Raw genomic sequence first — 24,844 nt, 5'->3', positions numbered from 1 at the left:
GTGAGGCCTCACCTGGAGTACCGCGTCCAGATGTGGAGTCTTCAGCACAGAAGAGACACTGACCTGTTGGAGCACATCCAGAGCAGGGCCACAGAAATGATGCAAGGGATGGAACAGCCCTCCTACAAGGACAGGCTGAGAGAGCTGGGTAGTTCAGCCTGGAGAAGGCTCCAGGGAGACCTGATAGCAGCCTTTCATTATCTAAAGGTGGCCTGTAAGAGGGAAGGGGATAGACTCTTTAGCAGAGTATGTTGCGATAGGACAAGGGAAATGGTTTCAAACTAAACAAAGGGGAGATTTAGGTTGGACTAAGGAAGCATTTACAATAAAGGCTGGTGAGGCACTGGAACAGGTTGCCCAGACTGTTTTTAGCATTGCTTACATTGTTTTCAGTACTGAACCTCCAGTAGTCTAAGTGCCATGCACTCGTATTGCGATTATGCTTTTCTGTAGTAGCTATCAGCCTTCTCTGGTGCTGAGTAATGAAGATAATGTGTCCTCTATCACGCAGATCAGAATTTTGCACTATGTGACATGACGTATGTACACATTGCCAATTAATTTTGATTTTACTGCAACATTTGAGAGCAGTATTCAACTGTTCTGCCTTCTCCTTCTGTTACTTCTGCATTTTCTGATCTGTAACTACTGAGTCTTCAAGTTTGTGTTCTCCAAGTTTGCCTTTGCCATTTTGGAAGACCAGCCATACTTTCCTCCTTTGTGGTCATCTTGCACCGAGTGCAGCTTTTCTGTTACTTGGGTAAAAGGTATTTATCTTGTTTTATGCCATGGGATAATGTCAGCCATACACCTCAGGGAAGAGAGAGGAATGGACTCTTAACATCTTTTTCCCTATTCAAAGAAGAACTAAGACATAGTAATGTTTCATTTTATTTGATAGAAATCTGCTTCAAAAATATGATTAATTATATACATTCTTGTACGCTGTATATACAGATACATATACAAAATATATGTAGTAGCAAACATCCTCCAGTTACATTTGATGCATGGCAGTGAGGCGGAACTTAATCACATTGTCCTATCTGTTTTCATCTTAATCCTGTTCACAAGGAATTGACAGATGTGAGAGATGAATGAGACTAGTAGATCACTTCAGTTATCCCCCATCCCATCCTATCCAAGAAGTCTTCTCTACAGTGTGTTTTATTAGTGCATTGTTCTAACAAAGGAAAATTTGCAGCACTTCAGAGGTATTCAGTTGCTGACCTTACCTTCTGTTTTTTTCCTTGTATTCACCCTTGTACTGTTTCTAGTTCAGTAAGTTCTCAAATGAAGTTAGTTTTTTGTTTGTTTCTTTGCTCATTTTTTCCCATCTCGATTCATTAGTTGCTTGTTTGCCAAGTATGGAATAGATTTAACTGTTAGTACTCGCTGTTCCGGAAGAAATACCCTCAAGTGTGAAAGCTGTAGTCCAAGTGTTCTCTCTTTCCATCACTACAAAACAAACTGGAATCAATCCACAAAGGAAAAAAAAAAGCACCATTCCTCATCCTTCTCAGGCAGTCACAGGGTGCACGACTGCTAGTTGTGCCCCTGGGGCAATGGTGTCAGAGCTCAAGAGGAACTGCCCAGCTGATGGCACACTTCTGGTGCCAATCTCACGAGGAACAAGCTCTACCTCTCTACCTACTCTCTAATCCAACAGCAACATACCAGAATCTAGACAGATATACAGAGAAAGAGCTGGCAGCTCTGTCCTTTACTAACTGCTTTCCAGAGATTATCTTCCATTTTTTGGCTGGGGGAACCATTACCTTTATCTTCTGGACCTAGATGTCAGGGAAGAGAGAAAGAGAGCTGCCAAATCAAAGCATCAGCATCAAAAAGCCCATGAGGAAAGCCATGGCCTCCACAACCCAGTAAGCTATCCTAGTGCATTCTTCCCTGAGCTAAGAAAGAATGAGCCTCCTTTCAGTGCCTTTCCAACTTCCTGAGGTTAAAAATGAGCTGCTTCCTTCTTTCAGACATCTCAGGAAATATAGTTTCACTGCCCTGAGATTTTTTCTTCCTTCCAAGTTAACAGCATCCTCAAATATTTATTGCATTTCTCTCCATACTTCTGCATCTCTTTTGTATCAATATGTAATAGTGTTCTCTGATCAGTAAAGCAGTTTTCCATCAGGTGTCAAGGTGAAAGCGAGGGAATCAAGGATCCTCTTACAAATTCTCTTGGTGTTACTTTAAATAATGTGGCGTTTTTCTAACTAAGCAGAGCAGTTCCTGTATACTTTGGATCAAGTTAATATACTTTGAATTACAGTATAACATGCATTTATTTAATAATATCTTAAAGCCAAATATATTAATATGCCTTTATTTTTGCTAAGCTGAGGGATTTTCACTTGAGGAATTGGTTCCCAAGCTTATACTCTGCTTGCATTATTTCTGTCCAATGGTGCTAGGCCCAATAAGTATTAATTCATTTTAATTTTATGCTACTCCTTCATCTCCAACAGGAACTTGAGCTGGCATGAAGTACGTTCTGTTATTCCTTGTCTGGATTCCTGAGGTCCTGTCCGCAACACTGGTTGGCAGAGGGCGCTTGTGAGCTTCTGGAGAGATGAGATTCCACTTTAGAAGTAGGTTTGAAACACTCCTGCTCACCTTGGGTGCTGAGAGGTGCAGGACTCGGATGGCTGTGGCTTTGCTGAATTTGTGCATTAGCAGCTGTTGTATCATCATCCTGCTCGTCTTGTGTGCTGGGAGGAACAGCCGAAGGGATGATGCCCTGAGGAGCAGCTGCTGAACCACTGTCAAGACAGTTTATAACTGAGTGTGCCGTATTAACATTAAATGTGCAACTACTGCTGTTCTTAGTTTCCAAGCAGCAGAGTTTATTAGCTAGTTAACTAGTTTTCTGCATTCACGGATTCCCTTTTTCACTGTCTCACCTCAGCCTAATGGATCTGAGACTATAATAGTTTGCCTCAGATTTTAATCCAAATTCATAATTGTACGCTGGATCACAACTGCAGTATCACCAGTTTGATAGTTTACAACCAATTTGTTATTAACCTATGAGTTGTTACTAAGGCCCTGCACAGCAGGATTTTTTCTTGGACTGAACTAAAGTGGAACTTTGAGACTGTGAGCACTTAAATTTTCATGATCTTCCTACAGAGAAAATTTGTGCCGCCTGAGTTAGAGGAAACACCATTACCCTGGGGATGATTGGTTACACGGTATTTAAATGCCCTTAGAGTGAAGAAATTCTGAACAGGTGTAAAATTAAACCACTGCGAAAAAATTCTAACTGTATTTGCATTGGTTTCAGTGGATATTGGAATGGATTTTACATAAGCACATATGAACAATAGACAAATGCATTTTTATTTTAAGATATCAAATTTAAATTGAAAGGTCTTCAGGCAGCATTAAGAAGTGAATCACAGCTGTATCTCTGCTAGCTCAAGACCCTCCTGCCAGGTCTCCAGGAATACTAGGCCTGTACAGCATGGGAAGACAAGAGAATTCACAATACTGTGGATTCATCTGATGAAGACAAAAACCATAAATATAATGTATTTAGCATTTCATATGTTCAGAGAAGACTAAGCCTGTCTTTCTATGCTGTTATTTTTATCTTCTGGGTCAAGGATGAGGAAAAGTACTACAGTGAATCAAGGCACTCTGTATGTTACAAATACAGAAGACCTTTGTTTTATGAGGCATAGGAGAAAAACATGAACATTGTAAACTGTGTTCTAGGTAGGCTGGTACATTTGTTGACTGTTTCCAGATAAGAAAACCTGTGTGTGTGCATCCTTCCAACAGACGTTATCTGAGTATTTCTCAAGTAGTAAATCATAGACAGCTGGTGATCCACGGAGAAGGTGGTTTAGAGAGGAATTGTAATAGTAAACACTACTACTTTTCAAACATTGGTGTTTGTATCATAGACAAATATCTTCAGTTTTGTTTTATAATAAAGAATAGTTGTGAATATGTATTTGAAACATGCATACTGTAACTAAACCATGAAGAAACATGGAAAGTCTAAGAACGAATCTGTTCTCTTGGTCTGACTGATTTTAATCTCTCACACTGTTCCTCCCATCATTCCTAGAAGAGCTAACTATACTCTTCTGAAGGGGGAGGAATGGTGTATATATGAATATATGTATACATACAATCTAATGCATATAGGATATCTTTCTCTACACAGGCTTCAGATGTGTCTGCACACTCTCACCAAATAAGGTTTTTGTTACAAAGACTTACAGACAACTTGAACTTGTGAATGTTTTTCCACTGTGAGGGGTGACTGAGCACTGGCACAGGTTGCCTGGAGTTGGTGGAGTACTATCCTTGGGTATATTCAAAGCCCAGCTGAAGACAGCTCTGAGCAATGTGGTCTAGGTAATCCTGCTTTGAGCAGCAGGAGTTTGACTAGACAAACTGCAGATGTCCTTCTCAACCCCAACTACTGTGATACGTGTGTTTCGTACATATGGAAGCAGTACTGCACGAATAGCTGACTGACAATAGGAATGAGTTCAGCAGTATTTGATTAGTCTTGTTCACAGGGTTAAGTATGCCTATAATAAGAAAGATGTTAATTAGTAATTTCTTACCGTGATAATTTAAACTTTTCTGTTGGTAAAAGAATGTTAGTTCAGCTCTCCTATAGTAATTTTATCAGCAGGTACTAAACAGGTAACTATTTTCTCTATCTTTACTTGTAGGTTAATTAAGGCACAACAGTTGTCATGAGAATGGCATTGCCTGGTCTATGAAGAACCTATAGAAAATGATAAGAAAGGCTGATAATGGTAAACCTGAAACATACATTGATCAAAGTAACTCCATGCATTTACTTCTGTCTTCTCCTGTAATTTGTGATGCTTTATGTGGAATGAACAACCTTTTTGCACTGTAATGCCAAGCTGCTCTGCTTTAGAATCATGTACTCTTTGTACAAGGTTATGAAAATATTAACCTTTTTGGCAATGCAAATGTGAACACGTATCTTCATGATAAATTTAGGATTGCTTTTAGTTTTGTTACTACAGGGCAGTATATGGAGTTCCACATTGCAGGCTACAGTATACATAAAAGACTTACCAAAAACCATGCTTCTGAAAAGCACCTGAGTTAAGATCTTTGCTTAAAATTGGCTTCTTGGTGCAATTGTTCAGTTTTTGTCCCATCATTCGCCTAATTAAAGCATCATCTGTGTTTGGAAACAACTGTTTTGTGATTCCTGCAAAATATGTAAAAGAGATGGCGTATGAGTCCTCCAAATCAGGGAAACCACAGGTCCATGATCTAAAATGCCCTCATTGCATCTCTGACATATTTGGCTGCTTCTGCTTCAGCTCTAGTTACTTTTCCATCTTTATTCAATGCTTATCTACTTTGTTTTTCTCTCTGTCTTTCATACTTCCATGCCTGTTATGCTTCCAGCATAAGTGTGCTGATCCTCTCTCTCCTTTCCTGTTTCCACCAGAGACCTATTCCTATCCATGCAAGTTCTCACACCTCTGAATCTTACAGGTTTTGTTCATTAATTGTGCATTTGTAGGTAATGCCTCCTACACTCAGTTTTCCCTTCTATTTTTCCTCTCACTTTTTTGACTGCAGTACTTGCAGGACTTAACACCAGCAATTAATGAAGTTCCTTCATCATCTTCACTTCCATTGACTTTTTTTCCTCTTTCATTTCCTAGAATTCCCAGAAATTCTTCCTTATTTTTCCTCTCCTCCTTCATCGTGTTGACACTTTTCTGTTTGAATTCAGGAACATTCTCATTCCTCTTAACAAACTTCTTTGACTTCTCAGTTAAGCTCCCCCCCATCACTGAACTCTGTACAGCATGCAGTATTCAGTGTTCTGACTGTCTTCCCTGCTTCCTTGCTCAGTTTTCCTAGCTCTTTCCCTTTAGAAAAGTTACTAGTAGATCTCCCCAGTAAACCTTATTCATTTTCTTTATACAATTGCATTCTGAAATTGTTTCATCTTACCTCCTCCTCTAAATTTTCACTATTTTACACACTCCTTCCTTCTCTGTTCTACTTTTAGGCCTTTTTCTATGGGTGCATTTTCAAAGAAAAGAGGCTTACACACCTGTATCATCAGTATTCTATTGATAACTTCTGCAACTGATGGCCAACTTCAACAAAACTGGACAAAGGTACAGGAAACAAAGACAAACTGGGAAGGGAACCGAGTGAACTGGTGTAGTCTGAGGACTTGTCATGGGAGAGGGATTCTGGTACAGGAATTTAGGCTCCATTGTTAAAATATTAAACTACAGGTGTGAACCCAGTAAAAATCAAGTTTCATATGCTCCCCAAACACTGTTTTTTTTTAAATCACCTTCTTGCATCTGAACTGGTTGTCTGTTCTATTCACCAAACATTTTCTGCCTTAAACCTCAGCATAAAACAAATTCTGCTTGCTTCTTTGATCATTGTTCCTGTCTCCCATACTTAGTATCTCATTTTGCCTCAAGCAGTATTTAAAATGTCAAAATTGTTAATGTTCACTAACTTCAGAATACAGCAGACATTGTTTTAGATTTGATCTGTGTCTTCTCTTTGCCTTCCATTTGCTTAATCTGACACTGCCATTGTCCAATTCAACCACTGCATGTTAGCCCTGTGAAATCTAAAGAGTGATAATATCACTGTTCCTGAGTAGTCACTTACAACACAAAATCCACACAACAGAAGTACGACTATTTAGCATTTCACTGACAGAGCTCCTAACAGATGGGCTGAAAAAAACCCCACAGAGACAAAGAAGGAAATGTAAAACAACACATAACCTGAGTAGAACAGCTGTTAAGTATTAGTGACCATAGTCAGAGACAGCCCTCTGTCTAATCAGTGCCATATTGAGTAACGTTAACAAGTTATCACCTATGATTTCCTGAACTTCATTCTGATTCATAGCTGGTTTCGCTGCTTTATCCTTTGAAGAGGATGACTTGGCACCTGTCAGGCTGTGTGTAGCCATGTATTCATGCGTATAAAGTGCTTGCATCAGGTCGTTTATAAACTTTTGAGGTTTGCTCTTGTTACAAAGTGCGATCTGCCACTTCTCAATCTTGAACTGGAAAACAAAATGGGTCATTGACACAACTATCGTGATTCATTGCCTTTTTTATTTTTTAGAAGTGTATTTTCTTTCTTTTACCACAGTTTCAAAACTAACCCCTCCAAACTGCAACTGAGATAGATTTTTAAACTCATGCACCATTCAGTGTTTGGAACTGGACACAAGTATTGATTTTTTCAGAAGCAAGCATGCAGCAGACTAAAGATCCCTCTACATGATAGCAAACGCTTCATCAAGCAGTCCTTATTACTCACTAGTGGAGACAGGACATTTTCAGACATATCTAAATCCTTCTGTTTGCACTCCATGCAGGCTGGATGCGATCCAGTTCTGGCCTGCAATCTGTACAGCTTTGGGAGCATGGCACTATGCCCAACTAATATTTCTGCCTCTGAGTAGACATGCCCTAAGAACCGTGACATCTGGTCCTAGGCTTTGAGAGTAATTTTGGCACACCACAGTTGTACAGAAAGTATTTGAAATCTCTAATGTGCAATTTTTAATCACTTCTATCAAGGCAAGTCTAGGTTGCTTAGAAAACTGATATCTCTTTGGATATAGATTTTATATATTGCAATATATAGTCAAAGCATGATACCTTGATAATTCTTAACAGATATCATTGTTTTTTGGCACCCTACTAACTATTCTTTCTCGAGTCTTTACAGCCTCTGTAGCTCAGAGCTCTCAGTTGTGCCTTATTACAATCACGGAGAACTGATGAACAGCTTTACTCAGTAACTACGTATATATCTGTGTTTCTACTTCAGTGTCCGGAACAAAAGTAGTAACATACAAGTCTCTATTTACTCATTAACAGTTTTGATGAATTGCTGGCATTTTTCATAGACTATCTCTGAAACACTTCTGTTCCCCTTTGTAATCCAAAAAATGAGGCAGGAAGTTATCACTGGATCTCAGTATTTAATTCATGCACCAACATTCTGCCCTTAGTTACAGACGCGCAAAGCCACTGACATCAGTTTGAGAGTGTACCAGCATGCTGAACTAAGCCCAGTGTTTCTCATGATAAGAGCCATCAGTACAAAAGGAGCTTGATGATAAAACGACATTTACCAATGCTTAATTTCATTACATTGCAACAGTAAAGTTTGTTTTTTATGCTTGAAATTGACTTCTAACTGACCTGTTTTTCTGTTGGTTGCTCCTCATCTTCCACATTCAAAGTCATTGGTGAACTGGAGTTACTATGCATAGCTGCATACACATCTGCTAAAGAGTTGTTAGATGATTTCCAAACAGCATGTGAATGAAGACTGGATGTAGCCGTTGTCACTCCCCCTTTGAGCAGTGCTTCAGCCATCCCTACCAGTTCCTCAAAATGAGTGACTGCCTGTGGCAACACTGAAATAAAACCAAAAGCAATGGATAAAATGATAATTAAAGCTTTCAGACTCATTACATAAGCATATGTATTTTTGCAGTCTGATTCCTGTCATGCTGCAAAAGGAGCCCAAGCAGTCAGCAAAGATGCTTTAACACTCTCTGTTTCTATTCTCTCTCTTTCTTGTTGTTCTGCTGTCCCCACCCAGGAAGATCTGGCCTCTACTTTTAGAATATGGTAGACCAGCTCTCTGCACTGCTGAGAAGAATCATTAGCTCATGCCCATTGGGGCACTAAACTTGCTATTTCCTTTCTTTCTCTTTTTGGGGGGAAAGGGGAAGCTTGTTTCAAAGCAGTTACGTAACTGTGTAACTTTTTTCTTCTATTTTATTTATAGAAAACATATTTGATATGTTCTTGCTCTGAATAATATTTATTTTCAAATACAAACTTTTATTTAGTTCATTAATAATCAATTTGGCAGAACAAAAAGGATGCAAGGGGTAAAGAATCACTAAATTATTAGAAAACAGTGTAAAAGTCTAATGGAATTGCACATGATGCAAGGAAAATGAGCCTAAATATGTAAGGATAGTTGTCAGACTAACAGAACGTTGAAGAATGACATTCAGAAAGGTGGAGATGGAGGTTTTGTGTCAAGGTGAATAACATGTAATAGAATTAAATGGTCAAAGAAAGAGTTAAGAGCTTGTAAAATTGTATTGCAAAGAAACATTAGGCATTCTAAGGACGCTGTAAGGAAGCTGGCAAGGGGAGCAGCAAGTTGTCTTTAAACCTTACTCCTCCGCTAATGTATTAGAATTTCAGAACCTGTTTTGGCTGCCCCAGAGTAATGGGCAAGAAGAAGTAAGAGGGACTTCAGAAATGACCGTGATTAAGGGTTCATTTATTAAAAAAAAATAGATTAAAAAGTATTCTGGAAAAGGAATGCGTTTTTTGTACCAAAATGAATTCAGATGATCAGTAATGAGGAAATTCTCAAGTAATTAGAAATTAAATCATTCCAGAATATAGAAAATCTCAGTAGATCAAGATAAACTGCTTAAAAATCAGTGTACATTGGACTGGCCCGTGGAGTATTTGAGCTAAGCTGATAGTTATACATGGCATACAGACAAATTTGTTCAGAACAACTGACAAGAGTTACATTTTTCCATTTCTAACTATGATTGCACGGCCTCCACAGAAGACAGGTATTTTTGTTTGTTTCTTAATACAAGTGCTGCTGGAATTAAATGTTCCTGTGTATTAAAGACTTTGGTGCTAACGGTAGGCCTTGATCACGTCAAGTGCTCGAGCAAACACAACTTCCCTTCAGACAACCTCTTATAAATCAACTTTATCACAACCTCTGGGTTTCCCTCTTCATCAGAAAACATCCCCTGATTGTACCTTGAAGCATCACCAGGGACTGTCTCAGGCGGCAGTTTTCTCTCATGGTGTCTGTCAGCTTCCTCTTGAGACTCTTTATTTTGGCACACAGTTCCACCTTGGATAGTTGAAATAAAGGCTCTTCATCATCACTGCTGCTTTCGCTGCATAGAAAGTTGCTTCCTGAATATGGTTCTCTCTAAAAAAAAACACCACAAAACAACGACGACAAAAAAAGAACCCCAAACTTAGTGCTATCTACAGCAACAACAACATACAACTAAAGCATTAAACCTAATGTTAAAATATCCAGCTAAATTAGGCTATTCTCTTTGTACACAGAATGCGTAAGCAGACTTGGTGCATTATAATAATATCTGTCACTGAACATAAATATTACCATTGCTATTAAAATTCAAATTGAAATGTTAAAATACTGCATAACTGTATTATTATTCTCTTTGCTCTCCATTCACCAATTTTCTATGGCAGTATCTTTTAGAACTGTTTTCTTTACTAAGTATCACAGTTTGCTTTTGCTTAATAGATTAAAATTGCTGAAAATGAGATGTTTACCTGTTTGTTGATTAAAGATGTTTCAAGTTGACTCAGGATGCTGGCAGGAGCAGATGCCTGAAATGCTTTTTTTCTTTTTATATGCTTCACCATCTTCTGCTATGAACAAGAGCGTAATAGCATCTTTGCATTCATAAAGAGACTTTCATTGTAATCTCATGGCATATCGTGAACTTTTATTCACAGTGCACATAACCTTAGCAGTTAGTATTTGTGAAATATAAATCACAATGAAAAGTCAATAATATGTTCCTTTCCCCACATTATGCCGCTGCATATTTCAGCTCAATGCAAAGCTCAGCAAACCCATTCTCTACTTCTGCTGTAGTCAGACCTCTGTCTTATTGGAATGAACAGAATCATAAAATCACAGAAGGTTTTTGGTTGGAAGGAAACTTAAAGATCATCCAGTTCCAACTCCCTGCTTGGGCAGGTGCACATTCCACTAGACCAGGTTATCCACACCCCATGCAACCCAGCCTTGAACACTTCCAGGGATGGAACATTCACAGCTTCTCCAGGCAGCCTGTGCCAGTGCCTCACTGCTCTCTGAGAAAAGAATTTCTTCCGTAGCTGTAGTCTAAATCTCCCCTCTTTCAATTTAAAGCCATTAGCCCTTGTCATATCACTACCTGCACTTGTGAAAAGTCCCTCTCCTGCATTCCTGTAGGCCCCGAAGCCTTGAATAATACTTCCCTCTTTGAACAGCAAAAGAGAAGAGAAAATCTGTGGGCCTATCTGCTCCAATAGGTTATTTTGCTGGGGCATCACATGAAGACCACCTTTATCCCTGCCTTTACTATCCATATTCATTGTATCATACTTCAAAGAATCAGTATTTTTGGTCTATTTCCTTACATTATGGGCGTACCAATTTCAGGCACATAAAAGGCAGAAACTCACCTGTTCTTTATCCAGGTCACTGTCTTCGCTTTCTGAGAATATCATTTCTATCCTCTTCCTCTTGCCTTTTCCAAGGACTTGTATTTTCGTTATTTCATCCTCTTGTAGTATCTTCTGCATCATTTCCACCAGCTCTTGGGGGTCATCTGAAGTGAATTGAAAAAGAGACCAAAGCACAGAAAATTAAGTAGCAAAACTTGACAATTAGATGAAGATCTATTATCAGACAAATGCTCTGCATCTGCACTCACCACTCATGTATACAACTTTCACTAGATGCTTTTCTGTCTTTCTTTCTCCCACAGGCCAGTTAACCAGCACATGTTCATTTGGCTTCAGAAATCCTTCTAGTTCACTATCATCATTGGGAAGATCCTGAATCCACGAAGTCTCTCCAATTTGCAGCGAGTTGTCATGTATAAAATCAAACAGTGTGAATTTTTTCATTTTAAATGGTTTTCTTGTCATACAGACGCAGCCTGTAGGGTGTCATAGGAAAAATAACCATTATTGCATCACGCCACAGGAATGTTACAAGAATACTTTAAACCCCCTCGCCTCAAAAAGTTCTTATTCCTGGATTGTGATAACTCTGTTCTATCAAAGTATTTTGGATAAGAAGTGAAAACTAGCCAAGCAGCACGTTTTATCTTCCCTGAAAGATGGAGGCGGTCTGTTCAATACGTCAACATCAGAAGGAAAATTAGCTCCAAAAATATTCACAGAAAACAGCTTTTACTTATAGAACGACTGCTTCCATGTTACTATCATACCTAATTGATCTCCCCCCCATCATCTCTACTACCACATTTACCTTAACAAATGTTGTCAGTGTCAGTGACCATCCAGCCTCCTCAAACCGAAAGATACAGCTATAACCAAACCTTCTTTAGAATGAAGGAAAGCTCTGTCTCTGCGTACTGTTAAAAAGGGATGCGTGAGTTCCAGGACGGTATTAGTCATCTTGTGGCTCTACAATTGAAAACTGCAGCCCCATAAAAAATAGCCCAGAACAACTGAGGACAACTGACTGGATGAGGTATGACACATTCTGACAGTGGAAAACTTGATGTACTGAAGAAACTATAGACTGAGGGCTGGAAGTCAGCTTTGCTGCATCATGAAGCATAACAGCAACAATGAGAACACAGACCCAAATACACAGGTAAATCCTCTGCCTATGTGAAACAATACTGTTAGAGCAAAGAGATATTTTTAAGACATTTCAAAGCACTAACATTGCACACTGGGAGAAGGACATAAGTAATACTTGGTGCTCTGTTTTCCTAATTAAGCTGATATGCCTCACACAAAAGTGAATAATTATTATTAAAGAATCACAGAAACACAGAATGGCCCGGGTTGGAAGGGACCTCAAGGATCATCTTCATTGATGATTTCATTAACATCTTCATTGATGATTTGGATGAGGGGATTGAGTGCACCCTCAGTAAGTTCGCAGACGACACTAAGCTGGGAGGGAGTGTTGATCTGCCTGAGGGGAGAAGGGCACTACAGAGAGACCTGGATAGACTTGATCGATGGGCCAAGGTTAATGGAATGAGTTTCAACAGGGCCAAGTGTCGGGTCCTGCGTTTTGGTCATAACAACCCCAGGCAACTCTACAGGCTTGGGGAGGTGTGGCTGGAAAGCTCCCAGACGGAAAGGGACCTTGGTGTGCTGATGGACAGTCGGCTGAATATGAGCCAGCAGTGTGCCCAGGTGGCCACTGGCTTGTATCAGGAATGGTGTGGTGAGCAGGACTAAGGAAGTCATCCTGCCCCTGTACTCAGCATTGGTGAGGCCTCACCTCGAGTACTGTGTCCAGTTTTGGGCACCTCAGCACAAGAAGGACATGGAGGTACTGGAGCAGGTCCAGAGAAGGGCAACGAGGCTTGTTAAGGGCTTGGAGAATCAGCCCTATGAGGAGAGACTAAGGAAGCTGGGGCTGTTTAGTCTGAGGAAGAGGAGGCTGAGGGGAGACCTTATTGCTGTCTTCCAGTACCTGAAAGGTTCTTACAGTGAGATTGGGGCAGGTCTCTTCTCACTACTGACTTGTGACAGGACGAGGGGAAATGGCCTCAAGTTGCGCCAAGGCAAGTTTAGGTTGGATATTAGAAAGAACTTCTTTACAGAAAGGGTGGTTAGGTACTGGAATGGGCTCCCCAAGGAGGTGGTTGAATCTCCATCCCTGGATGTGTTTAAGAGTCGCTTGGATGTGGTACTCAGGGATATGATTTAGCAGAGGTTTGTTGTTGTGGTGTTGTTTTGTGGTTGTTTTTTAAGAGATAGGCTACTGGTTAGGCTGCGGTTGGACTTGATGATCTTCAAGGTCTTTTCCAACCTGAGTAATTCTATGATTCTATGATTCTATGATCATGAAGCTCCAACCCCCCCATCACAGGCAGGGCCACCAACCTCCACATTTAAAACTGCCCAGGGCCCCATCCAACCTGGCCTTGAACACCTCCAGGGATGGGGCATCCACAACCTCTCTGGGCAGCCTGTGCCAGCACCTCACCACTCTCATAGTAAAGAACTTCTCCCTGACATCCAGCCTAAATCTTCTCTCCTTCAACTAAAAACCATTTCCCCTTGTCCTGCAGTTATCTACCCTTTCAACGAGTTATTAAACTCTACTGAAAATGTAAACAGCTCATGTTATACTCAGAGAAGATCTTTACTATTTTAAAATTCTTGAAACAGATCAACCGATTTTGTCAAACCTTGTTCTTCTTCCCAGCAAACATATGATCCGGCCTGTCAGTTCATAGAGCTGCAAACTCAAGAATTCCCAGATGTGACGGTGGGATTTGTGATTTACTTGGCCATGATCAGTCAGAAGAAAATATAGTGCCTTGCACAGATGCTGTCAGAAAGGGAACTCAGAGTTAGGAGAGGAGAATTATGTGGGGCTGTTATGTCAAAGTGAGAAAGTCTGTCTGCAGTGCTGGAAGAAGCAATGTCAATTTATCTACAAAAGCCCAGCTCACCACTTTTCATGATGCCTATGCTATGCCTCCAAAGAGCTGGCTTTTCGTGCAGAGGTGAACCTGTTAATTTGCATAAGACAACTGTGCACTTGTCAGCATGTTAACTGATAAAAAGAGGTAAACTCTGTAAGAAATGGCCATTAAAACAAATATTAAACAATGATTTTCTGCAGGATGTGTTCAGTGTGACAGCAGAAGGATTGCTAACTACTGAACTGCTAAAGAAACGAGACTGTGTTTGCAAGAATTCACATTAATTCGGTTTAAAGAAAAATCTATCCTATGTAAATTTCGGAGAGGAGGCAGCCTGTGGCCAACATGAATCACCAGAGGCCCAATTCTGTCACATATCCACACTGGGTGGATCCTCACCACACAGAAAGGAATCATTCAGATGAATAAACACACAGACAAGGCAGAAGCCAAAGGAAGAAAAGTTTCAGCACTGACTTAATAGTTAAGATCCAAATTCAAATAGGACATTTGCTCAAACAACATTATATTAGATTTAAAACAAACCATGTATGCAACATCAATATTTTTTCATCTTCAGCATGCAGGAGTCAACTTCCAGAATCACATGGCAGATTCAGCTGGCAGACTTTTACTCCTTTCTATTGTTTGACCCTTGACAGTTGAGAGCTCCTTCATTACTCCCCTAAAAGCCCACATCACCCCAAGAGACTTGCAGCAAAGTTAGAGCTGTCAGTGTGCTAAGACTAACAGCTGATTAACCAACCTACGAGCATTTTTGTTTCCCTGCCATCCTCTAACAGCATGTAGCTGTGCTGTGTCCCTTACTTCATACTGAGGCAAATACTTTCTGATGTTTGTGGTCTGTGCTAGTGAGGCGTTACCTGCCAACTCCAGGTAAGCACTGAATGCACAAGTGATTCAAATCCTGGAAGGTCGGTGATGATTGCCCAGAGCTCTGGAGCTTAGCAAGATATGTGGATTTCTGGATGTTCAGAGCTCACAGCTGTTGCTTGGGCAGCTGTGGACACTGTATGGTAGGTGGCACATATAATCCCCCTCAGTCTTTACACCAAACAACCTATCCAAGGTGGAGGAGAAGAAAGAGGTATGCATGGGCCTCATCCACCTGGATCCATGAAAAGAGCTCCAGGGCAAGATGGCAGGACAAACAGGAAGTGCTGACAAATCCAATCTGCTTGTCAAAGCTAGGGAGAATTTTTACCATGAGCACTGCAGGGCTCAGAGCTCAGTAATTTGTCTAAATCATCTATAAAGCTCTTTTGAGCTGTCAAGATTCTTGCCTATGGTGGGAGGGTGTACTAGTAAACAGCGAAACTGATTTCACTACGCATGTTAACAGCTGCCAAGTTAAAATATAAACTACATTGGATTGTGAGAGAAATTAGGAATGGGTTTCATAGAGTCACGGGAGCAGGAATGAGACATACCCATTCTTTTAGCTCTTGCATGGAGTCAGAAAGCTCCCTTGCAGCTTTATAAGCCTGCACTCAGCCTTGGGATTCCTGATGCTGTGAAGATGCCAAGGCAGGAGGGCAGTTTAAGGGAACAACAGAGGCTGGCCAGGTGCCTCTCCTCTGCTGCAGCTCTTCCAGGCATCAGCTTAGCTGCTTACATTACATACAAAATGACAGAACTATTATATTGCCAAATAAAAGGAACAGAGTGCAATAGTGTTAGCATTTTTTCTGTTATTGAAGGTATGGCCTCAGCTCCCTCAGTACACATTAATCAAACTATATATTTTCACTAAATTTATTACGACAACTCAGGGGACCCTGGGGATAGTATCTAACTGTCTGCTGGCATCATCTCCAGCCTGTGATTAAGGAGGATGGAAAGGTAGAACAAAATGTCCCTAATGAAGGAAAGGAACAGAAAAATATTTCACTTACTGGAAGAGAAGTCCAGCAGCGTTTTCTCACCCTGTCCTCTCACTTGTCTAAGGACTGCAGATGCCTCCATGTAGAACGTTTTCTTTGCCAGAACAGATCAAAGGTGAAACATACTGTATCACCACAAAAAATAGAAATAAAATAATGTGGAGCAAGATTCATTTTACTTTCACCAGCCTTAGAAATGAGAGGTTGTCTAGTCATACTTGGCTCTCCCCACCTCTGCAGAAAGAGAGATGATTCATCTCACCCTAAAATACGCATCTCAGAGAGCAGATGACCTGCTGTCTGGGAGAGCCTATTTCTCTCCACTGACTATCATGGAGCTAAGCCGTGTCTTTATAGAAGCTGGCTTGCTCCAATCCACTCTATATTAGCTTTTTCTGCTTTTGAAGCTGAGGCATGGATTCCAGTTGACCTCATGCTATATGAAGATAAAAGGACGAAGTCTGAAGTCTGCTAAAGTGTATCTGATTGGTTCTCTGTTTTAAATCTTTCCTACACAGTTCTGCAAGTCATCAAGTAAGATTTCAGACTGTAAGCGCTTTATTCAGCAGTTTAATTGGAAGACATATAACTGTTCACAGACATTTCCCGGAGTGCAGCTACTGACCACAGAGACAGAATTGAGCAGCTTTTCAAAGCCACTTGTGTTCAAGTTGCTTAATTCTTCTGTCCTCTCCATCTGAAAACACTGGCTACTTATTTGAGAAGTACTGAAATGTTAACTTATGATTTGACACTGTTCAAAGACATGTATCTTTTTCTAAATTAAAGTGATTTGTGGAAAGAAAACAATCCAGAAGAAGCCATTTAACTGTAAAGCTCTGCAGAGGAAACATTAAGTCGACTTAATCTTAACAAACATGTTAACATCTTGCATTCTGCACAGATGCTACAAATTTGCACACAGAATACTGTTACTAAGCAACCCCAAAAGACAGAACAACAAAAATCCCCACAAAAGTCATTTAAAGACATATCTCACACTTAACTGACATAGTCTGTTCCATTCAGATTGAGTTGGCAGATGGTATGCTGGGATCATGATTTCTTTTTCCTTTCAGTAATGTGGTGTAAAGTAAGGCAAATTTACACCATGAGATTGTAGGCCTACTCGATGGTCTGATTCTACTGTGCCTTAAAATAGAGCTTTGCCACTAATTTCAGCAAAACAAGAAACTGTACTGCAAGCGTGTAAGCACAGTCTCCTAATAAAGTGCCAGCATTTTATATGGCCTACCCTCTATGTTCAGCCATTGTTAATCCCAGTTTTTCAGGGGGAGGAGAGAAAGGTGGAACAAAACAAAGAAACAAACCAACCCCAAACTCAAAACCAAACAACCACAAAAACAAACTAACAAACCCCCGAACATTCACTGGACTAGAAATGCATTTATCTCACTATTTAGTTCACTTTAGATGAATAGCAGCGTCAGACTTGGTCTGATGTATTACAGTGATACCATTTTACATTGAAATCGTCAGGACTCTACACATACTGCTGACATGAAACTCTTGGCCTGCACTAAAGTAGCAGAATTATTGGTTCTCTGTAACAAACTTATGATGGAAAATATGACCCTATTTAAATATGTTACACGACCTTTTGTAGCTCCAAATCTTACTGCCCTGAAACCAACTGAAGATTTACTAATGATTTCAATGGAATTAGACTGTGTTAAAAGAATACTAAAGTGTTGTTATTGCTCCAAATATTTTCTGTGTAATATCTTAGTCATTTTATGGGAAAGCATGACTTAAGAGTGCAAATGTATAGTATAATACAGATTTTCTTGCATTTCAGTGTTTTAAAAATCAGCTGGAAACCTTGAGGAGAAGGTATCAGGACATTTCTGTAACTTACAAGGCTGTCAATATACAGAAATGATCCCACTTGTCTTCTACTGACAGGAAAGATAAAACTATGTGATCCCTACTACCAGCAGCTCACTTCCTGGCTGTAGCTCATTACCCTAGAATGACTAGCCACAGAATAATCACAGATACTTTTTAAGAAGTGATGCTATTCTTAGTTAAGCAGCATCACCTGGCCTTATTTGCACGGAATGTCTCACTGACTTCAAAGTCACAGCAGCATTTGGAGTCTACAGTTACACACAGATTTTGCCCAGTATCTTGTCCCACTTGCTAAAATCCATGTGTTTGGCCCATGGATATCACAAAACAATTATTCTTTTTCAAGACAGCGTCCTTTGTGCTGACAGTTTTAGCAACCCAGAAGTTCAATAAAATAACATCAACACTCAAACATGCCAAAGAACTTGGCAGGACTGTGGCTTAAATTACAAGTTTGAATAAAGTTATTGGAGCTGGTCTAATTTCTGCATCAAATTGCATGCTTCTGTTGTGTAATATTGAGTGACAGTAAAGGAAGAATAATGAATTTATCAAGCAGATGTATTTAATACCTCTTGGAGTACCTAACGTTTATACTAACAACTTACTCAGCTAATAGTGAAAAACAGTGTTCACTTAAATAAATTTAAAGATAGCAATTTGGTATTATTATTGGGCTCTAAGGATGGGATTCAGTTCTAGACTATGACTGAGGTATCACTGGTGTACTAGGCATCTAAGTTATCATTGCAATCACTGAAGGGAGGGCCAGGGATCAATTTGGCTGTAGGTGACTAGTGCCAGCGCTCAGTGGTGTTGTGCTTGGCCTTCAGCTACTACTTCAGATGTGCAAGCCTTCCAGGGGTCTCTCATCACAACTGCCTGTGCAGATCCCTCAGCCTAGAGCACCTCCATCACTCAAAAGAGGTGCTCTCCCTCACTGAATTCAACCAAAGCCAAGGGGAAAAATTCAGCTTATTTCCAATGCTCAAAGGTTAAGTTGCCTAAAAATAAATGTACAGAGCTATCTCAGATTCCAGTGTTGTTATACCTGGCTTCCAACTACCCTTTCTTACAAGCACATACTGTTCTTAGGGCTGAGACCCCCATCCATGCTTGTAAGGATGGTTGCTAACTCCAGGCATCTCAAATGGCACTGAATGTAAAGCACAAGAGAATCACTCTCTAGGCTTCAGTTATTAAAGTTATTCAGTTAGGGGAAGTTTGATTAGATGCAGTTCTGTGCTGAGGTTCCAAAGCTGTGCAATTGCTCTGTGTAATAGCCAAATGCTATTTCCTTAGCACATTCTTTACTAGTAGAGTGGTTAGGCCCTGGAACAGGCTGCCCAGGGAGGTTGTGGATGCCCCGTCCTTGGAGGTGTTCAAGGCCAGGTTGGATGGGGCCCTGGGCAACCTGATCTAGTAAAGGTGTATGTTTGGTGGCCCTGCTAGGCAGGGGGGTTGGAACTACATGATCCTTGAGGTCCCTTCCAACCCGGGTCATTCTATGATTCTATGATTCTGAAGAAACATATAAAAGGCTGAAAAAGTACCAGGAGTATTTTCCATATGCAACTAATGCAATGTCCAAACTCGCTAGTAATCTGGTGTGAGAGTTTGTAAGAGAAGGCATCTTACTTTTTTTGGTGGCATAATCTATCATATGTTCTGTTAAACTGTGATGCCCCAAAGCATTACTATGAGAAACACTATCCATTCGACTACAAGAGCATAGAGGTGAAACAGCAGCTAGAAGTTCCATGCTTGATCTCTGGTCAGTATGTAGTAATTCAGTGGCATCTCAACTATCTCTACTCATATATCTTTATTGGCTGCCACAGGTGAGTGATAGTAGAGAAGAAGTCATGCCTGGATGACACCCTTTTACTCCAAAGATCTTTCTCAGTTGCTCTGGTTTCGCTATATATCTGTGGGAAGGAAAGAACTTGATGCTATTCAGTTTAAAAAAATATATTAAATCCCTATTGCTATTAAAGCTCATGAGCTAGAATAAGAGACATATATGTTGTCCAGTTACTTCAGGGAATATTAATGCAACCAAGAGTAGCTCTGTATGGACACAGGAGAATTTACAGAAGGGTATTCCCCTGAGAGAATAAAAAAGACATTAGACCTTGTTATACCTATTTTTTCTTCCTCCTGTAAAATTAAATGTCATCTTAGCATTCACAGTTCAACTTACCTCTATAAATTAATATAACAGCTGAAAGACCAATATTGGTCTGAAACAATCCTTAAGCAACAACTAATTATATACATAATGAAGTGCAGTTCCCTCTGGGATGCAGTACCATATTCAGATTGACAACTGCTACATCAGCACTGCCAAAAATGAACAGGGAACAAATTTTAACCAAGGACATACGGGCATAGCAGTGACATAATAGGAAAAAAGAAAAGAAAAAAAATAGCTGTAGGAGCTTTACATACATTTCTATCTAGGCTCAGAATCAGCCATCTATCTGCAAAGTCAATTTTTGCCCACAGAATTCCTGCCAGCATTTTCCCAGCAGTGCTCTATGCTGAGAGTTGACAGCTGCACGGCTCCTATGCCATGTGATTACATCCAGCCCAATAAACATGGAGATAAAATAGCAAGTTCTGAAGGTTCACTAGCTCATACAAGGAGGACAATTACCTCTGCATATATGAAGGAGGCAAGAACTTGGTTTTCCACCATCACCCGAAACACTTGCAGACTGCAAAATTTCCCAGTCCTGTCTAGGGACTACTCTGCAGCACTCCAATTAAACTGCTTTGTCCTGTGTGGATCATGTAACCTTTACAGCTTAGTTTCTCTTTCCAAATGATTTGAAATAATAACAGGTACTTAAATTCCAAGGGTAGTGCTAGAATTAAATAGCAGTAACATGCTGACCAAACATACAAGGAGCTGCATGGAGCAAAACATTTAATCAGTTTGGCAGAATGGAGATTTTCAATAGCTTTGCTGTGTTTGGAACACATCATTTCACGTAACAAATCGTTGAAACCCGATGCTTTTATTAAGGTAAAGATCGATATTCTTTCAGCTGAAGAATGTATTTTAGAAGGTTGAATCATCTAGCAGAAATCCTTGCAACATACACTCATACATCATACTTAAAGTGCTAGAGAGCACACTGAAAACAGTGTGTGACCCCTAAAGAACAATTTTGAGGGGAAAAGGTCAATTATGCCTTTGAATTAAGTTGTTAATAAATGCTCTATGATATTATCCATATTTCCTTACGTTGCTTCTGGGTTCCTACTTCAGTAGAAAGTTACTACATATTTTGTTAAGAAGTATTACACGACTAGAGAATCCTTCTTACAGTTGCTATTTAAGCAGAATACTCTACTTAATTGTAATTAAGTAGCAGAAACACAGTCCTTGCAGCACATCTACATAAGAGAAAAAGGAAATATCTCCTTTCACTTACTTCCTCAGCTAAAAATTTACTTTCACTACTCTTCTGAAATCACATCACTTGTCATCTTCTATTGTTATGTCTGCATCACCAGATCTACCATATGACTTTCTTCTTTTGGCTTGCTGATATGGAGAGCCTTGCATTTGTTGAATGAAGTCCACAAGGCCCAAAGCAGCAGGAGCAGAGATAACTTATTGCTCTCTTCCAGTACCTGAAAGGTGCTTACAGTGAGAGCAGGGCAAGTCTTTTCTCACTGGTGAGAGGTGACGAAGGGAAATGGCCTCAAGTTGCGCCAAGGTAAGTTTAGGTTGGACATTAGGAAACACTTATTTACAGAAAGGGTAGTTAAGCACTGGAATAGGATCCCCAGGGAGGTGGCTGAGTCACTATCCCTGGATGTGTTTAAGAGCCATTTAGATGTGGTGCTCAGAGATATGATTTAGCAGGGGGTTGTTAGAGTTGGGTATTATGGTTAGACTGCAGTTGGACTTGATGATCTTTGAGGTCTTTTCCAACCTGAGTAGTACTATGATTCTATGATTCTCAGACTGCTGAGTGCCCTTGAATGTCACAACTTGCACTGCAGGAGGTCAGCATATCTTTGTTCATGTGGTTTCTCCATCTGAAATGCTATGACATTTTCAACTGCTTTTTCAGTTTGTTTTCTCCTTATAATCTAACACCCTGTACTCAGGCATGATTTCTAGTTTCTCTTTACGAGCTGCTGAACCTATGCTCTACTCAACAGATCATACTGTAATTCTGCATACAGGGCAAGGGGGAGGGAAGAAAAGATCCCTGTCTTCAGCCCTGCTAGGCAAGACTACTAAGTCAGAACAGGATTCTGTGAAAGACAGAGTGGAAAAATATTTTAGGTCAACACTGACTTGTTTCCTGGCAGGAAGATGGCTGCTGTTGCATCACATTCCCTGCTCAATTCTTCCCTTAAACTAGAGAACTCAGATGTACAGTTTGTTGCTCCTGTGCTTCCCACAGCTTTTTAAAATAGGTAAGCAGCTGCCTCGACTGACTGCAACCTAAGAAACATTATCCTGTACTATCCTGTCCCTTTTCACTGCAAATATTTGCAAGTCGCTTCTTTTCAGTGGAGCCTGTGAAGCAGAATCTTCCCTTCTCCTCCTTCTTGCCCACTCACATCTTGCTGCTTCCTCCCTCAGCGCTGCTAAAGCAAAAGGCTGCTTCCAAGTCTCCTTCCGCAAACTTCAGCTACGGCTGTGACTTTGCAGCTGCTCAGTTGCTCTGTGGGCCCTATCGAAACAAGCATCACAGGATGCTGCCTCCCACTACCTCATATCACTGCAAAAGTACAGCCATATCATGCATATCCTGAAATAGCAGAACCCCATACTTACTGCAGTCTCTAAGTTCCTAATTTGTAAGACCTCGTCAGACTTGCCTCAGCCTCTCAACAACTCAGATCTCTGTTCTGATCTGCTCTTTCCACAGCCAGCCTTAAAACTTGGTTACCTTCTTTCACTTCTTGTCTGAATCACCTCCTGTTCACCTCTGGGATTCTCCTTCTGAGGTCAAATCTCAGGTGGGAGCCAATGGCTTTCTTTAACCTTCTCATTCCTTTTCTCTTCTCTGTTTGTCATTCTTATGATTTATGAAACGTTCCCTGAAAAACATTCTGAAAAGAAGCTCATATTAAAAAAACACCATATCTCAAAGAATTATTCCGATTTGTCTTAATTACTCCTTGGAATAATCTAGACACGTATTGCTTTATTCACTGTAAAAGCAACATTTTAACCCCACACTGCAATCCCGCAGTATTTAACAAAGAGACATTAGTAATAAGCGTAAAGAAAGCCGTAGCAGCAGCGTGACATGCATGAGACTGTAGGCTCAAAAGCCTGGAGCAGTGGCTCTTTGAAAAACCACGCGTCAGCATTTCTTGTTCCACACCAAATTCTCTCCTGAATATGAGAAAAATTAAGCTGCTACCATGTAATTTATCATAGCTTCGCGGCAAAACGTTATCCTCAGGACATGAATGTGCTCTAAGGCTTAGACAGGAAAAGCTGCAAAGTTATCATCAGTCAAGCACGAGTTCTCTGCAACTTACTGTGCAGCCACGTCTGTGCTGTGTTTCCCAGAACATCCCATTATAAAACAATATAAATCAGCACATGAAAGGTGCTGAGAAGTTCCTTGTTCCCGCAAGATACTGCAGCAAGGCTGGAGACGTCACGGCACTTCACCTCGCCGCTGCAGCCGGGTGACACGCAGCGGTACGATGATCTCCAGGTAACCCGCATTAAAGCCACGCTGCTGCAGCGTACTGCGGTACTGGGGGATTTCAGCGTGGCATCATGTGACACAACACAGCCCCACGGCATTTGTCAGCTCCCAGCGAGTGAAGGGAAGCTTTAAATCAAAGGCTGCCGGATGGCAGCTGCCCGTGTTGAGAAGTCAGATGGCAGACTATTTTGCTGAGATAAACCGGTGTGTGTTATGAAATAATATACAATTCCTGAGGTGGAATAGCATCTGAGGCACCTACCGATTCCAGTCAGGAATCTCCCACTGAAAACGGTTTTCCTTGACATTAAGGAGTAACGCTGCCTTTTGTCAGCGATAAAGGAAATTCTGCATCATAAAGATCACGTTTTCCCTTGTGATTTAAGCCATCGCACCCTGCTTCCCTCTGCCTGTCCCTTCCGCGGTGTGGATGTGGCTGCACTCTTTGGCGTGTACACCTCGGTATTACTCCAACATCCACACAGAGATCCAATCTTTATTCTATAGGGTTCCAGAATCCTTCCTCTCGTCCTCACACCCAAGATGGGTATCCGTTCAGCACGGGAATCGCCTTTGAGCGCAGCAACGCAGTTTCAAACGGCGTTCCCTCAGCGCCCCGTGAAGGTGCGCAGTACCACCACAGCCGGCCGCCCTCGGCGCTGAGTGGAGCAAACCGCGGCTCGGAACCGGGGGAGGTCCGCGGGCCGCGCTCAGGCGCTCACCTCACCTCTCCTCTCGCCCTTCCCGCCGCTTCGCCTCCCGCACCCGCCGGCACCTGATCCGTTCCCCCCCAGCTCCCGCCCGGGGGTACCTGGCAGCAGCCATTTTCCGCCTCCCTCTGCAGCAGCTCCGCGCGTGATGTCACCGGCCGCCGCGGCCGCGCACCCCCCGCGGGGCTCTTCCTCTTCCTCCTCCTCCTCCCCCCGGCTGCCATGCGGGGCACGCCCCACCCGCCGGTGCCCGCGGGCGCCCAGCGTGCCGCGCCCGCTCCTCAGAGCCGCGCGGAGGGAAACCCCTCCGCAACCGCTGCCGCCGCTGCTGAGTCACAGCCCCGAGCCCGCCCGCTCCTCCTCCTCCTCCTCCCTCCTCCGCCCCCGCCT

The 24,844-nt window shown here is 41.3% G+C and overlaps 1 protein-coding gene across 7 annotated transcripts; it reads right to left on the bottom strand.

The window, feature by feature from the left end:
* Positions 1–874: 874 nt before the first annotated feature.
* BEND6 (BEN domain containing 6) lies at positions 875–24,693 on the bottom strand. 7 transcript variants are annotated; one of them, XM_072332872.1, is made up of 11 exons: positions 24,556–24,693; positions 22,968–23,130; positions 16,186–16,298; positions 11,555–11,782; positions 11,304–11,449; positions 10,401–10,496; positions 9,846–10,023; positions 8,235–8,452; positions 6,889–7,081; positions 5,089–5,227; positions 875–2,774 (listed from the first exon to the last, which is right to left on the bottom strand). In XM_072332872.1, exons 3-11 carry the CDS (start codon positions 16,253–16,255, stop codon positions 2,510–2,512), a joined length of 1,533 nt encoding a protein of 510 aa, XP_072188973.1. In that variant the 5' UTR covers positions 16,256–16,298; positions 22,968–23,130; positions 24,556–24,693; the 3' UTR covers positions 875–2,509. The 7 variants fall into 7 exon arrangements, with proteins under 7 accessions (XP_072188973.1, XP_072188974.1, XP_072188976.1 ...); XM_072332873.1 differs by lacking the exon at positions 16,186–16,298 and having other exon boundaries at positions 10,401–10,499; XM_072332875.1 differs by lacking the exon at positions 16,186–16,298.
* Between the last annotated feature and the right edge of the window lie 151 nt (positions 24,694–24,844).

This window comes from Excalfactoria chinensis, chromosome 3, assembly GCF_039878825.1.
Source record: "Excalfactoria chinensis isolate bCotChi1 chromosome 3, bCotChi1.hap2, whole genome shotgun sequence".
In the NCBI taxonomy this organism is placed as follows: domain Eukaryota; kingdom Metazoa; phylum Chordata; class Aves; order Galliformes; family Phasianidae; genus Excalfactoria; species Excalfactoria chinensis.
This window is presented reverse-complemented; position numbering and strand designations above follow the sequence as displayed.

Excerpts from the sequence above, each read along its gene's own strand:
- BEND6 (XM_072332871.1), bottom strand. The coding sequence starts at position 16,255 with ATGGAGGCATCTGCAGTCCTTAGACAAGTGAGAGGACAGGGTGAGAAA. Across the intron at positions 10,500-11,303 it reads GTGACCTGGATAAAGAACAG|CAGAAGATGGTGAAGCATAT; the intron begins GTGAGTTTCTGC and ends TCTTGTTCATAG. Across the intron at positions 10,024-10,400 it reads CATCTTTAATCAACAAACAG|AGAGAACCATATTCAGGAAG; the intron begins GTAAACATCTCA and ends GTTTTTTTTTAG.